We start from the raw sequence: 14,560 nt of genomic DNA, 5'->3' as shown, positions 1-14,560 counted from the left end.
TACAATTCGTTTATTCGTCCATTCCCGCCAATGTACATTGACTTTAATCTCCATGTAACTTAATTTTTACCTTTCTTTTTATTCTAAAAATTACAAAGAGATCAATAATAATTCAAATCGGGATTAAAGTTAATCTACATTGGACATGGAAATGGACATAAGTTACGCGCATGTGTGTGTGTGTGTGTGTGTGTGTGTGTGCGCGCGTGTATGTCGGGCTTCATATTTATCCGGCCGTGCGGATCGTAACTTTCGGGTCAGCGGGGTTCCAATGTTCACACGATGTTTCACGTGTCCCGTGGCTAATTTACATACTCGGACCGGGCGCGCTCGAGCCTGGATCGAGCTAATATCCGGGCGGTAAGTCGGCGCATTAATTGCATTAATTCCCAAAAGTAGCCGGCGCGACCTGGCCACGTCGCGTCGATCCGATCGGCGATGGCCGGCTGCATACATCGCGAGCGATAACGCGCGCGGGAAGGATGAGAGGATCCGGGATTGTCGACTCGATGAACAAAGATAGGGTCAAGCCGACGTGGGAGTGAAACGTCTGGTTGCAGTAGTGCATTTACATTTGTAATCGCATCGTCCGGGTCGTACCGTCTAATCCGCTCGCGCGGCTTGCGAGGGTCCGATCGTGCTGAGTGCTGATCGAATGTGAAACAGATGTGGACTATTTATTAACCGCAAGGAGACGAAATTCAGGTTACTTCGAAGGTTGCTTTTAAGGCGAATTAAATTTTTGTTTCATTTATTACAGATGTTGAAAACTAATTTAATTACATTTGTGCAACTTTATTTTTCAGTCTTACGGTGGAAAAGAGATATTTTTAATATTTTTCTTTCACCCCCCTTTTTCATTTTGTTGAAGTATTCTTGAAAAGATTTCAGTTCATTAAAATGAATCTATATGACTCTATGTACAAAAACGCTTCCCAGCATTGTTGCATGTTTACGATACAATATCCGGGATTATATGAGGATGTGAAAGAATCGGCATTGCGAGCCTTGTGGTGCTTTTACTCTTTATATCTTCTTCCAAGTAAACAGAGTGAACCCATGCGGCGAAGCGAAGAAAAAAAAAGCAGCGCAAGCAAAGTGAGTCAATTAAAACTGCGGTTCATCGCGCATAGCATCAAGTTTTATCACCGCGCAAGCGACACGTATAAATGTTTATTTGATGTAATTAAATTTTGCTATAGATGTGCACGCGCGGATGAGGTAACGCCACCATTGTACACATCTCTCAGGTGTGATATATATTTCTATAATTCAACGCTACCAATTAACTGTCAGCTATAATTCATACTTATTTCGAGTTATCGTTGTTTAAATTCTATCCTTTTTTTTCCGGCGTTTTCTTATGCGCAAACTATTTTTGCGACACTACTGCCCGAAGTCAGAGGAAAATCAATAGCCCTGCCAAACTGCCAGCTGTAAAACGAATCATTGGGATTTGTAGTTTGACAGTTTTATAATTCGTTAGTAACCATCCGTGCGTACAAAGAGGCAAGGAATTCGTTCCGCTCGCACGACAAACGCGTTTCACAATTTTGAAACTTTTAAAACAACTGCACACTACTACACACGAAGTTGAAGTATGTGCAGGAAATATTCCGTAAACTTTTCTAAAGCGTCAAGCTCAAATTTCAAGTGAATAAATAAATAAATGTGCCGGGGGCAAGATTACCGCCGCTTTATTAAACTTTTGAAAACGTTATACATATATTTCGTTTGAATAGACAAAAACAACTCATTATTCTGAAAATAATATAAAAGTATTTTTTATTTCTACGAAAATCAAATAATATGAAAATCAAAATGTTTTTTCTAAAAAAAATGTCTGAATTGTGTTTAGATTAAATATTATAGCATTTCCAATTTCCGGTAGTATTTGAAAAATTTATGAATTTGATTTTTGTGATAAAAATAAAAATTTCGTATATATTCAACTTTATTTGTTCATTCACTTTACAAAGCTGATTGACCATGAAAAATTTACGATTACGATTTATAATTTCTCCTTGGCGGAATTCTTTTCATTCCCAACGGTTATTACAAAATACCTACCTAGGATTAAAAAGATAAATATTAAGTGCGCGCAGGAAGACAAGCTCGTAGTTTCCCATCCATTTATAAAACACTTCCGGCTGGATTATAATTTCAAATAAGTCTCACAAGACGGAGAAAGACTTAGAAGGAGCCACCTCGTTTCATTTTAAAAGAAGAAATCGCTACTCCATATTAAGGATCTTTCCGTGCGTCCACAGGAAGAAAGAATACGGCCGCGACATAATATCGCATTCGAATACAATAGACTGCTTATTAGCATTTTGTACCTTCACCGGACCCCTGTCACCTTTGACCCTTTCGAGCAAACGGCTTCCACATATGCAGATATACGAAGCTTCAAAAAGTGTCGCCTCGCCTCATATCCTCCTCCGAAACTTTCAGCTTTCGCACCTGGGTTTGAATCGTTCCTCCCTCTTTTCTTCTCAAACGAGTGAGAAGTTGAATTGCCGAACGAACATCTTGAAAGAGCTGAACTCAGCCAAAAGTTTCTATACTGGTTGTTCCAATGCTCATCGCACATTCTTTTTATAACCGTAAGTTTTTTAGCCAATATAAATTAAATCTTTCCTTTGCAAACATTTTGCGGAACATTGTTGTGTCGCGTAACAACTTCCTTCAATCTTTTTAAATTATACATTTCTATGTAACCAAGTCTTAAAGGAAATTTCTTAAAGTAAAGTTTACTTAAAGTCAACTGAGGAAGTCAAATATCAAACGCGGAGTTTGAAATACCTCCGCTGTTATATTTCTTACAGAATATCTCTTAATAGTTATGCATCTTTGTGTTCAATCTTCCCCTCAATTATCTCTCTCTCTCTCTCTCTCTCTCTCTTCCCTCTCTCTCGGCAAGATTTTAATTAGAACGCAAATTAATCGAATAACCGAGAAGTAACGAAAACAGCCGTAGGTGAGATTTATTTCGTACAGACCTGGTAGATTTCAACAAAAAAGTATCCTACTTGAAGGTAACTAGAAAAAAGAAAAACGTCGGAGAGCTAGCCTTCCCGGCCAGCTCTTTCTCGTCCGCCAAGAGCATGTAGAAAAAAAGAGGCTACAACCTCGTACGCTGGTACGGGCGTGCATGTGTATGCACATCGAGTAAGAAAGGAAAATCCCTTTGCTTCTTCTTCTTCTTCATCTCTTCTTCTTTCGTCGTTTAAGAGAGAAGAGTGGGAGAAGAGTGGGAACGCATCCTGGAAGCGTGTCCGCATCGCTACGCATCTAAGTGAATCCGAGAAGAGAAAGCCACGGCCCGCGACACCCTTGTCTCTTTTTTTTCCGACGACGACGGAAGAGAACCGCTAGAAAAAACGCCCCGAAACCGGTCCAGGTGGAGGAATGCATGTACGCGCGCTTTCGTAAATCGGCAAAAGGTGAACACCTGGTCGTCCACTCGTCTACGTCGCCGCGCCGTCCCCGCGCTGAGATTTAATGGAATTGAAGATTACCGCGGCAAGTTCTTGCCATTGTTGCAGGCAGACGTCGTTAGCCGTTTTCGGCGCGTTACCGGGACCAGCCACCTTTATGGGTTTTTCGGTCAGCTCTGTAATTTCAGCTTGCAAAACGATCGTTATTCTTTTTGCTGCCGTTGTAGGACTTCAATACGATTTCGTCCGTTTTTCGGCTCTCGCTGCTGCGAAACATTGTTGCTCGTCGAGAATTAATAAGCGCTCAATTAGGATAATTGTGACACTGAAATATTTTTCGGCGACGAGGCTCTTAATCAGTTTAAAATCGTCGAGCGATAGTATTATTTATCCAATAAATTTAATTAAAAGTGACGGTATTATATATAATCCGGAAATATCATTAATCCAGATCGTAATATTCTGTCAAACAAGATTTCACGTCGGATATTAATTCTTCGTTTACATCAATTTTCGTTATACATCGCGTAAATAAAAATTGAATGAAATTTCCACACGAAAATCACGAAATTTAGCGTCAGATGCACTACCTGGGGCAGAGATCGAAATAAACCGTGCAATATTCCATGCAAATCGCCGGGTTGCCCGATGACTTATCGGCAAGATTCGCCGTTCCCAATTTGTACCCCACGGAACGACAAAGGACCATCAAGAACTCTAGGACTCTCTTCCGGATAAATCGATTCCTCCCACCTTCTATTCGTTCAGCAGCGGCTCGTACCGTTTCCACCTTGTCGTTGTCGCCGTCGTTGTCGTTGTCGTTGTCGGTTGCCTTTTCTCCCGTTCTCGCACCGAGACAAATTAACGCCCCGATTATTCTTCTTTTGCCTACCTACGTCGACAACAACCTGCATCACGCCAAAACCACTCGCCTTTCCCGAGCACCGAGGGCCCCAGTAATTAGCATAATTCGCGATAAAAAAAAAACGACACTACCGCGGAGCAGCGACTCGAGAAGCGGCGAGAATTGCAGAGAAATCGCGGGCAGAAGCGAAATGAGGATATAAGAATGGAAACTCTCCAAGACAGGATTCTTCAAGGCTTATCCACGCGTTCGAGCGGTCGTGTATGTTTGGTGATATCTCAATATTTTTCGGCTCTTTTATCTTTGAAAGAAAAACAGGGAAAAGAGCGCTTTTTCTTCATTGCTATTGTGAGCAACCAAATGTGATATTACTTATAGTCGCCAGTGATAGAATCAAAATAACTTTCTGACAAAATGTGTTTATTTAAATTAATCGCAACGTTTCGACTTCAGATTTGGGTTTTTTTCAATGAAAGAATTAGTTGTAATATACATTAAGATACATATATGACGAAAACACGTCCGTCAGTGAATTCCTGCCAAAGAATCAAAAAATTCAGTACTAAAAAAGACATAGTACAAGTACAAAAATTAACAAAAAAAAACTTTCTAAACTTACATGTTTCTATTGTCAAAAGTATACGAAACAATTAAACTTCAAGATATAAAATTACAGAGAACTTAGAAAACTTATAAATGAGGCTACGTGATAAACGTGCATCTGCATATTTAATAATAAAACAATACAGAAAAATAATATATATACACGGCAATAAAGATAATAAAAGCCGCAGCCAGCACAATTTAATTGAAATAAAATGGAACAGCGTAACACATAAAAAAATGTATTTGATCCGTTTATATAAACGGAATTGGGTAATATTCCAGTTCAGCGTACGCATTCCGAGCCTTATCTAACGGCCATTTTTAGCTGTGCGATAAGTAACGCGTCGTTCATCTCGATAAGTATGTACGTGAGCTAGATCGAGATAAAGCTGGGTGTCGTTGCGGTAAATAGCGGACGCGCTCGATAATAATTTACTTAGTGAATTTCGTCGACGAAATCCAACGATATATCGACGTGTCAAATTTTTCCAGCGAAAAAAAAATTTTATTAACAAAAATTTTATGAAAAATATTTATAAAACGGCACGCTATAAATCAATTGCCAAGTTAACGATCTGCATGTCAATATGAATTTAATTTCAATGATGAACAATATTGAAATTAATGATACAGTGATTAATGCGTAGACGTGCAATCTCGAAATTGAATCAGATAAAAGAAGCATCGAGGAAGAATTAAACGGAAAGGACGAACTCGCTAATAGCGGTGCTCCGATAACGAGACAATAATGTGCGGTGGCTCGTGTCAATAATTTCAATTTGCCGGACGGCGCAGGCCTAACTAAGGGCTCTCGAGAACGGTGTTACACCCTCATCACGGTACATGCGTTCGCACCTGTGCGGATCATGCATGCGATACGAATGTATCAGTTTACCACCATGGCACTTAAATCCTTCCGTGTATCTCGCGGTCAATCGCGCTTATAAACAAATACATTGTTTTCAATCTTTTGTTCAGAAAATATTACTTGTACAATATTTATCTTTAGCAATATCTTCCAGAGCAAAAAAAAAGCAAGAAAAATATTAGCATAAAGCATTGTAAAGTATTTTTTTATTAAATACTGCTTTTATTTTTAATTTCTTTGATTCTCGATAATCACGTTAATTTCAGTTAGTTATCAGAATTTTTTGAATAGCTTATTATGAACTAGACTTCGTTATAAGTGCTTGCGAGATAATTAAATCGATGATTAAAAGACGTACTTCTCTAGCTTTATAGCGTCCTAATTTCTACATTGAGTATCCTCTTTAGTTTCACTTTCTTTCTTTTTCGTCGCCATGACTTGCAAGCCTCGTCCTTCGGCCCAGGAGAGACTCATTAAGGAATTCCGTGTCGACCTGGGAAATCGCTATTATTCTCCGCGGTTCTTATGGCAATCAGTGCGTGGCGACATCGTCGCAGGTATCGCGGGACCAAAGCGAGCTATTTATCACAAAATTCAAATTCCCGTTGGGACCACCGAGGATCTTCGGTTGCGGTTAGTAAGATTGTATCTTCTCGCGGCAGCAAGATTTTACAGACTTTCACTAAGTGCGAGAAAGAATAACAGCCGATTTATTGGCTATTTTAGAATAATTCATCACCATAGTGTGAGATCACCCTGTTGAATCATCTGATGACCTGTATTGAGTATCTTGGTTGAGACGTGGCTAATCTTATTTTTATAACTAACGTGATAGAATCGTCGTTGGTGATCCAACTCTATACTGAAAAAAGAGTTTGATAACACGAATCAACCTGAAATGATTAACTTTGAAATTTTTTCAATTAAATGTTTGATTAGTATAATCAAATATTTAGTAATATCTATTAATTTGATTACTATTAATATAATTTCTTTTAAACATGAAATTGAAATAAGTATTGTATTGCTATTAAACTCTTTTTTTCGGTGTACTTTATATATTTTAATTTATATAAACAATATTATAATTGTATTTATTAGAAAATGTTGTTTGGAATTTACTGATAACAATTGTAATAATTGAAATTATATTTTTCGTGCATTATATTAATGGTACATTAGTATTATATTAATGGTACATTAATAGATACACAAGATACATAAAATAATATAAATAATGTATCTTAAAATAATATACGTATAGTGAAACGTTCTATGATATTGTTGATGGTTATTTGATGCTACAGTGTAATATGAGAGCAATATCATTCAGATATATACGTTTTCATTGATATTGAATCCAGATATAACGTTCTTGCATAACGCTGTATTTCCATGAATGTCCATTAACGAAAGAAAGAGACGGTCAAACAAGAACATAGGCAAGGTCCCCTAAGTGCAGCTCTAGGAATTCTTACAAAGAGCATACATATAGTGGCTATAACAAGATTTTCTTTTTAAAGCGTGAGTAAAGGAGGATATTGCTCCCCCGATTTTGTTTTTGCAAGCTCTTGGTAATGCAAAGGAAGCCCATCTATTATTCGCATTCGAAATCGTTGCCAAAATTCGGATTACAATAGTTGTCCTTCTGCATTTACACAGATTATTCAGATTTTTAACTTGAAATTCATTAAAATTCATTAACTGCGGATTCGTATAAATCCGACGCGTGCAGTTTTCTTATGCAAAATCGTACTTATGCCATGAAATGAAAAGAGGGAAAGCCGCACACGTGCGGATTGAGCTAATGCGCCGCATGTGGTTCTGCCTCTTTAACCTTGACCCTCGTAATAATCGCAAACCCCCTATCAGAGGTGAATCATCCCCGTTGTCCGTGCTGCTTGCCATAACCGTGCTTTGTTCTTTGATTCTTTGTATTATAAAGACATACTCGATCTTTTATTGCGTTCACTTCATTTACGCTACGGTAATCGACACGATATCTATCGCAATTCTCTACCATGTTTCATCGTAAAATTAACTCCAAACACGTAATTATTCAGTCATACACGTTATAAATATTTAACACGTTAGGTACAACAAATTCTGACAAAATATAAATATTTAGTTAAAAATATCAACGTTCGAAATTATCTACACAGATTTTGTATTTATGTTTAAAACTAGTCGTGTTCAAATTTTTGTGTTGAATGTTTAATACATGCTTCCACATGCCTTTGATACATTTGTTTCCAAATTGTAGTCAAAGTATTACACTTTTTTTGCTTTTGTACATAATACCTGTTACTTTCTAACATGTTCATCTTGTCTTAAATTAACATATAAAGAATGGACCGTACATTTGTGACATGCAATATATAGTTACGAAATTAATTATTTAGACGTAAAATATAAAAATTTATTTTACGGTATAAATTTATATTATAATTCAAAAGAACATGCGATTTGAAGTGAAATCTCTTGCCAATGCATTTCCATCGAAAGTATGCTTTTGATTTGTAACTTAAGAAGAAACTCCCAATATTTTATATGTCCGAAAAATTACTTTCGTAACTGTATATAAAATTATCTTGATTATTTAATATTATTTTGCCACAATTTTATCATCTTTTGCACACATTTTTAAACTGAAGTAAAAACAGATAAATAGAAAAATCGAGGTGAAGTAGAATCGCCGCTTTGTTGCAATTTTATTTAATACGTCTTTCATTCTGATTTTGTTAATAACAGACCAGTGAATTTTTTCAATTTGAATACAAATTTGTTTTTGATGAAAATGTGTATAACTGGCAAGAGTTTTTACTTCTAATCGAGTTTTCCCTATAAAATTATTATTTTTAGTGAATTGGAGCATAAAATAATTTGCCAATATCCTCTGTCCGGACAATTAGTTTTGTGGCTGTATATAAGATTATCTTGTTTATTTAACATCATTCCGTCATAATTTCACGATCTTTTACATTTTCAGATTTAAATAAAAGCAGATAAAGATAGAGACAAAGCAAAATCAGTGCTTTATTGCAGTTTTATTTACATACATCTTTCAATCTGATTTTGTTAATAACATACCAGTGAATGTTTTTTTCAATTTGAATACAAGTTTATTTCTAATGAAAATGTGCATCACTAGCAACAGTTTTCTCTTTCACTTATAATCGAGTTTTCTCTTTAAAATTTTAATATTATATTTGAATTGGAGCATAAAATAATCTCTCAATATCCTGTGTCCGCGATCAGTCAGTTTCGTTACTATATGTTGAATTTGACACAAAAATTTTCCACGGCATATGCTTATAAATATATAGACTAGATATAAAAATATTTACGTACGTGCCAACGCAATAAACTCTAAATTCCCGCAAAGTTCTGATTAGACTGACAATGAGACTTAAAAATAGAATAATGAGACCTTCGGAAGACTAATTTCCTCGTTTCTTTCGCTGTCGAAAGGAGTACTTAATACGCACGTGGCACTAACCACCATGTCAGCATATGGGAGTCCCACGTTAACCTTGACCCTCGTATATACTATCGCGATGGTGCCCACCACGCCCCAGTCGGCGAACCATCCCCGTTACTTCCCCGTAAACGTTTTTATCTCGGCTTGCGCGTTGCTCGCGCAACGCGACTGCTATCGCTCATTCTCTTTTTTTTTTCCTCTCCTCCGCGATTATATGGAACTCGCGGGCATCGTGCTGCTGCTGCTGGCTCGTATCGATCTCTTCGCCCGCTGAACATCCGCCGCCGGTGCTCTCTTTCTTCATCCACCGAGATCACTCGTGCATCGAATATTCAATACGACATCGGATAATACGAGGTAATAAATTGAAGACTTGACGCGACAGAATCTGCTAGTGCCATATTTTGACGTTATCTTTTCATCGAGGGCCTCGGGATATTCCCCTGAAATTTTTTCTTGCCAATCGTTTATAATTTTCGGTTTCCGTTTAAAAGGGAAGTGAAAGGAAAGGGATGATACGTAAGCAAGGCATGCCATATGCGTTGCATTTCTCAATTATAGCATATAGGTACACAAAATTTTTTGTAGACGTAAAGTTCTATCCGTTTAGAGTCGATATAAAAGCAAAATTCCAGAATACCTTCGACTTTAAGGTCATTCGCAAGCGTTTCGTTTATACTCGTAGAAATAGCTGCCGTGAACGAAGGCCACTAACACACGAGACGAAGTCTAATTAGTTCCGCTCTTTACTGATACAAACCGAAGTCCAACGGTTGTAACCGTTCAAATCAAAGAATTCGCTTGAAAAATGCCTTTGTGCGTGAAAACCTGGACGGCCTATCCTTCACGGCCTGTCTTTCCTGAACAAGGAATCGAAGGCTGAATCAACAAGCGACATACCTGACCTAACAAAACTTTGTTTCAGAACATTCCTCAAACGCCTCAAAACAGTTACGGGAAAACGTGATTAATGCTTTGTTACCGCGCCGACAAAACGCAACGCACCTTTGTTTGTACGAGACCAAATTCGTACGAAATTCAAGTATAATCACGAAAGTAAAATGAATGAATGAAAAGTATTATGTTATAAAAATGCGATGACATTTGGTAAAGTCAGAATTCTTTGTTCCGGACAAATTATCCTTAGACGCTCGATACAATGAAAAAAAGAATTTGTCATATCCTAGCTGGTGATTGCTATATACATAAAAATGTCATTCTCTTACTAAGAAAAGTGATTATTCAATTTTTCATTTTCTTTTTTCATGAAGAATATTTTCTTAACAATAATCTTAAAACATACTTAGCATTTTTTTAAAAACAAATATGTTTACTTAAGATAAACTTCTGTGCACACACAGAAAAATATGTACTTGAATTAATTAAATATTACTTATTTCAAATATTTTACAAGTTCATCAAATTTATTCGAAATATATTCTAAAACCTAGTAATTTAATACTTTAGAATATTAAGTTAAAAAAAGAAATTTTGTTTGCTTATTTATTATTCTGACTTTTCTTCGACGCAATTTAATAATATTCTTCGAAAGAGTATAAATTCTTTTTTTCACGGTGTATGAATTTTTCTAAAATTTGTGATGAGTATATTTTAAAACAATTATCAAAAAAATATTCTTTGTTAAAAAAATAATTGTTACTTATTAGGAAAAAAAAAGAAATGAATTGATTAAACTTTTTAGTATTTTTCTGTGTGTGAGCTTCGATGAAATACTTTCAGTTAAAATAGTTAAATGTTTGAATAATATACCCAAATATTCAGTAATATTTAGTAACCGTTTAATAATTAGTTGCTTACTATTATGTTGGATTATATTGATAATTACTAAATTAAGTATCACTAAGTAGTTATATTTTTAGTTATATTATTTAAACATTTAATTATCAAATTGCAATTTCAAAAAGTTTGATAATATGTATTATTGCACAATATTTCAATATTGCGCAATATTATTGATTGTTTGAAGGTTTGAACGTATATATACGTGTATGAAGCAAACTCAGTATACTACAATTGAGTTTGCTTTAAATTGTCTAGAGGAATGTTGTACCATATTATTATTACACAAGATTATTGATCGTCTACGGGCTTTATAATTATTATTACAAAAAAAAATCGTTAAAAGTATTGTTTAAATATTTCCAATTATTTAACATTTGCAAATATTACGATGCTTTTTACCTTCTGCGAAAAAGAGTGATTATTCTACCGCTTTAAGACAGTAAAGCAATGGTCGATGGAACTTTCTGATGCAGGATCGGCAATGTCGAGCCCGAAGAAAATCCCAGACTTCCCTTAAAATCTTCAAGGAAACTCACCGCATCGTACCGAAGCCGAGAACGAAACGGCAGGATGGTGGAGAGGAAGAGAGACAGAGAGAGAAAGGGAAGAAAAGCGTTGCTACAGGCGTCAGGATAAAGGTACATGTATTCTTTTTAAGGCGGAACACTTTACTGCCGCTCGTTCCGCCGGCGGTAATGGAGGAAGCTCGACCACCCCCGAAGAATTAATTCGGGGCTAAAGCCGAGGCGAGCCCACCCACCCCCCGCCGATATCGAGTCGCTCGCCCGGAAGTGTTAGTGTCTACTTACCACTCCTTCAGTTAGCTTTTTACTTTAGTTGACCGCATTAGCACCGCGCGTCTCTCGTTTCGCAGGGACGCCGCAAAGGGGGCGATTTCTAATTTAGCTACCAATTTAAGCGTAGTTGGCCCCCTGAGAGAGAATCGGATATTTCCATCGCGACGTGAAATCGCCGCTTCGACGAAATTCTATTCCATATCCACGAGATATTAACTTTTTTTTTATTCGCCTTCTTTTGCTTCGTATTACGAGTAGCGATAATTGCAGCGTTGTTTCACTTTATGAGAATATTCTACGTATCGGTAATTATATACACAAAAAAAAATTTTTATCAGCGGCGATGCAGCGATAAAGATGGTACGTTAAAAAAATAGAAGAATTTTCTTTATTACTATACTTATAAAGTGAAACAATGATAAAGTACAAGACTGTAATTCATACACAGAAAATATAAAGTTTACATAGAAAAAACGATTTTATTGAAGTATTTAAAAATTTAGCTAAATACAGATCTAAAAATAGTTTTTGTTAGATTATCAATATAAATCATCCTTAAGCCACCATTGGTATTGAGTGATCAATTTATATCTATAGAAGTTTTTCAAAATCCCAAAAACTCCCTCCACTTCTTATCCCCTCCTAAAAAAAAGTTTGTAGTGGAGGAGACCTCTGTGCGATGGAATAGTCAAAGCTGCCGTTATTTTCCTTGTGAACAGCACAGAGTTCGTTTTTAAGTCGAATACTAGTGGCCTTGTGTATGCCGAACCCAATGTGTCCTTTTTGTGAATAGTAAAAATTATTGTAAGTATTCTATTTTTATTCTAATGACTGAATGTCTGCTTGTATTTAAAAATGATTTTTCTAAAAGAAAAATCACTTATTTAAAAAGAAAGTTGGCTTTAGAGAGACGTTTATTGAACATTTATGTGCGAACAAGACAATGCTAAACCTCTAGGGGAAGATATTATTTTTGTATCAAAATAACGATTAAAAAATACTTATTTTTGGCGATATTGAATTTTTCTTTTTAAAAATCACTTTTATGTGTCCAAATAACTACACTTTTCGAAAAATTTAGAGTTCTGTATTTTTTTCAAAATTCCATATATACCTAAACTAAAAAAAATCATAGAGTAATTTTTTAATGCATTTACAAAAAGTTTTTTTTTACAATTGTTTTATATCAAATACTCTTTTGCGATTAATTTTTGATAATTAAACTATGTTATATTTTTTTTCAAAATAAAGTATATACAAACATTTGTCCTAAAAAGTACACAAAAAACAATTAGTATCAAATGAACAATTCATTGTTTCATATACATATAAATAAAATCTTGAAAGAATTTGTGATTGTGATTTTTTGTTCGAGTAATAAAGATTAATGATTAAAAAAAATCAAGTACTTTAGAAAAAGCATTTTTTAATATTATTGTGCAAAAATAAATATATTTTCCTAGAGACTCAACGTTGTTTTGCTTGCACATAATGCAATTCAATGTCTTTCTAAAGCCATTTTTTTTAATGCAATTTCTCTTTAGTAAAATAAATTTTTCAACATTTTCTAACTTTTTTGTGCATATAAATTTTTAAAAATTTTGTGAATCACTTTAAATAGTGATAAATGAAAAAGTAGTCGGAAATACCTATAAGGGTGGCAAGAAAAAATTTTTTTCACATGGTCTTCAGGGATAATTGTAGGAAACTTAAGTTGCTAGAATATAAAAATTTTGTGCAGCATTGCTTGAATATTCTACATAATTATTTTGGTAGTCTAACAAAATTATTTTCTGATCAGTTAAATTAGTTAAATTTTTAGATTACTTCGGCAAAACTATTCTTTCGGTATCAACGCGTGCAAAAATGCTGGTATAATGATTTAAGCGCGCCATTCAATGAAACGACCACACAAATCCCATTCGCCTAGGACCGCTTAAAATGCTGACTCATTCTCTTTTAAATTTAACAGGCGATAGATTTTAACGTTGCCGCCGCTTGTTATTTTACTCCTCGTGAACCCCGCGGTGAGGGATGCCTGGTGCATACCTCGCCCGTCAGTCTTTCCTCAGGTTTAAGCCTGAAAATCCCAGAACCACCTTTCTTCGTATTTACTGGGGTACTGAAGATTCTTGGCGCAGTTGTGCTCGCCCCCTCGTACCGTTCGCTTCGCCGAAGAGCAGCAGCCTCTCTATTCATCCCCCGGTGGCGCATCGGGTGCGAGCGAGAACGACCGCAAACCAACGATGGTCAAAGAAAGAGAGAGAGTGCGACGGGGACTCCCGGAGAAATACGAGCGGGGAAGGGAACGAGAAGGGAGGGGGAGAGAGAGACGTGCGCTCTCACACCGCAGACAAAGACGCGACGAAATCGAATCCCCCACCACGCGCATTGCGGAAACAACCGAGCGTCGACGAAGCGACCGACACGGTCGCTCAGTTGCGCGCGAGACATGCACCGTATTGTATCGCGTGTGGTCGCGTGCGTGAAGCTCAGAGGAACATCTCGGAGATGCGACGCAGCCGGCCGTCGTCAATCGTGCGCGTGCGTTACATCAGCATTCACTCGTTCGCTCGTTCGTTTTGTCCATCCGTGCGTCCTTCAGCTTCTCAATAATACGGGAGCCTGTGTGCGAATACCGCGTTGCGTATTCTCGTTAACGTCCGCCGCGAGCGGAGAGTAAGTAGTCTGTGATCGCTT

The 14,560-nt window shown here is 36.5% G+C and overlaps 1 protein-coding gene across 2 annotated transcripts in view; it reads left to right on the top strand.

Annotated features, from left to right (window-relative positions):
• The window catches only part of LOC105202176, a 102,118-nt gene that overhangs the window by 76,587 nt on the left and 10,971 nt on the right, over window positions 1-14,560 (top strand). For both annotated transcript variants that reach the window (XM_026138199.2, XM_039453247.1), the window contains one exon: window positions 11,537-11,701. In XM_026138199.2, coding sequence (XP_025993984.2) covers window positions 11,537-11,701 — 165 coding nt within the window. The remainder of the gene's footprint in view (window positions 1-11,536; window positions 11,702-14,560) is intronic.

Source organism: Solenopsis invicta, chromosome 9, assembly GCF_016802725.1.
Source record: "Solenopsis invicta isolate M01_SB chromosome 9, UNIL_Sinv_3.0, whole genome shotgun sequence".
Lineage (NCBI taxonomy): Eukaryota > Metazoa > Arthropoda > Insecta > Hymenoptera > Formicidae > Solenopsis > Solenopsis invicta.
The sequence above is the reverse complement of the archived record's forward strand: the minus strand, read 5'-3'. Positions and strand labels throughout refer to the sequence as shown.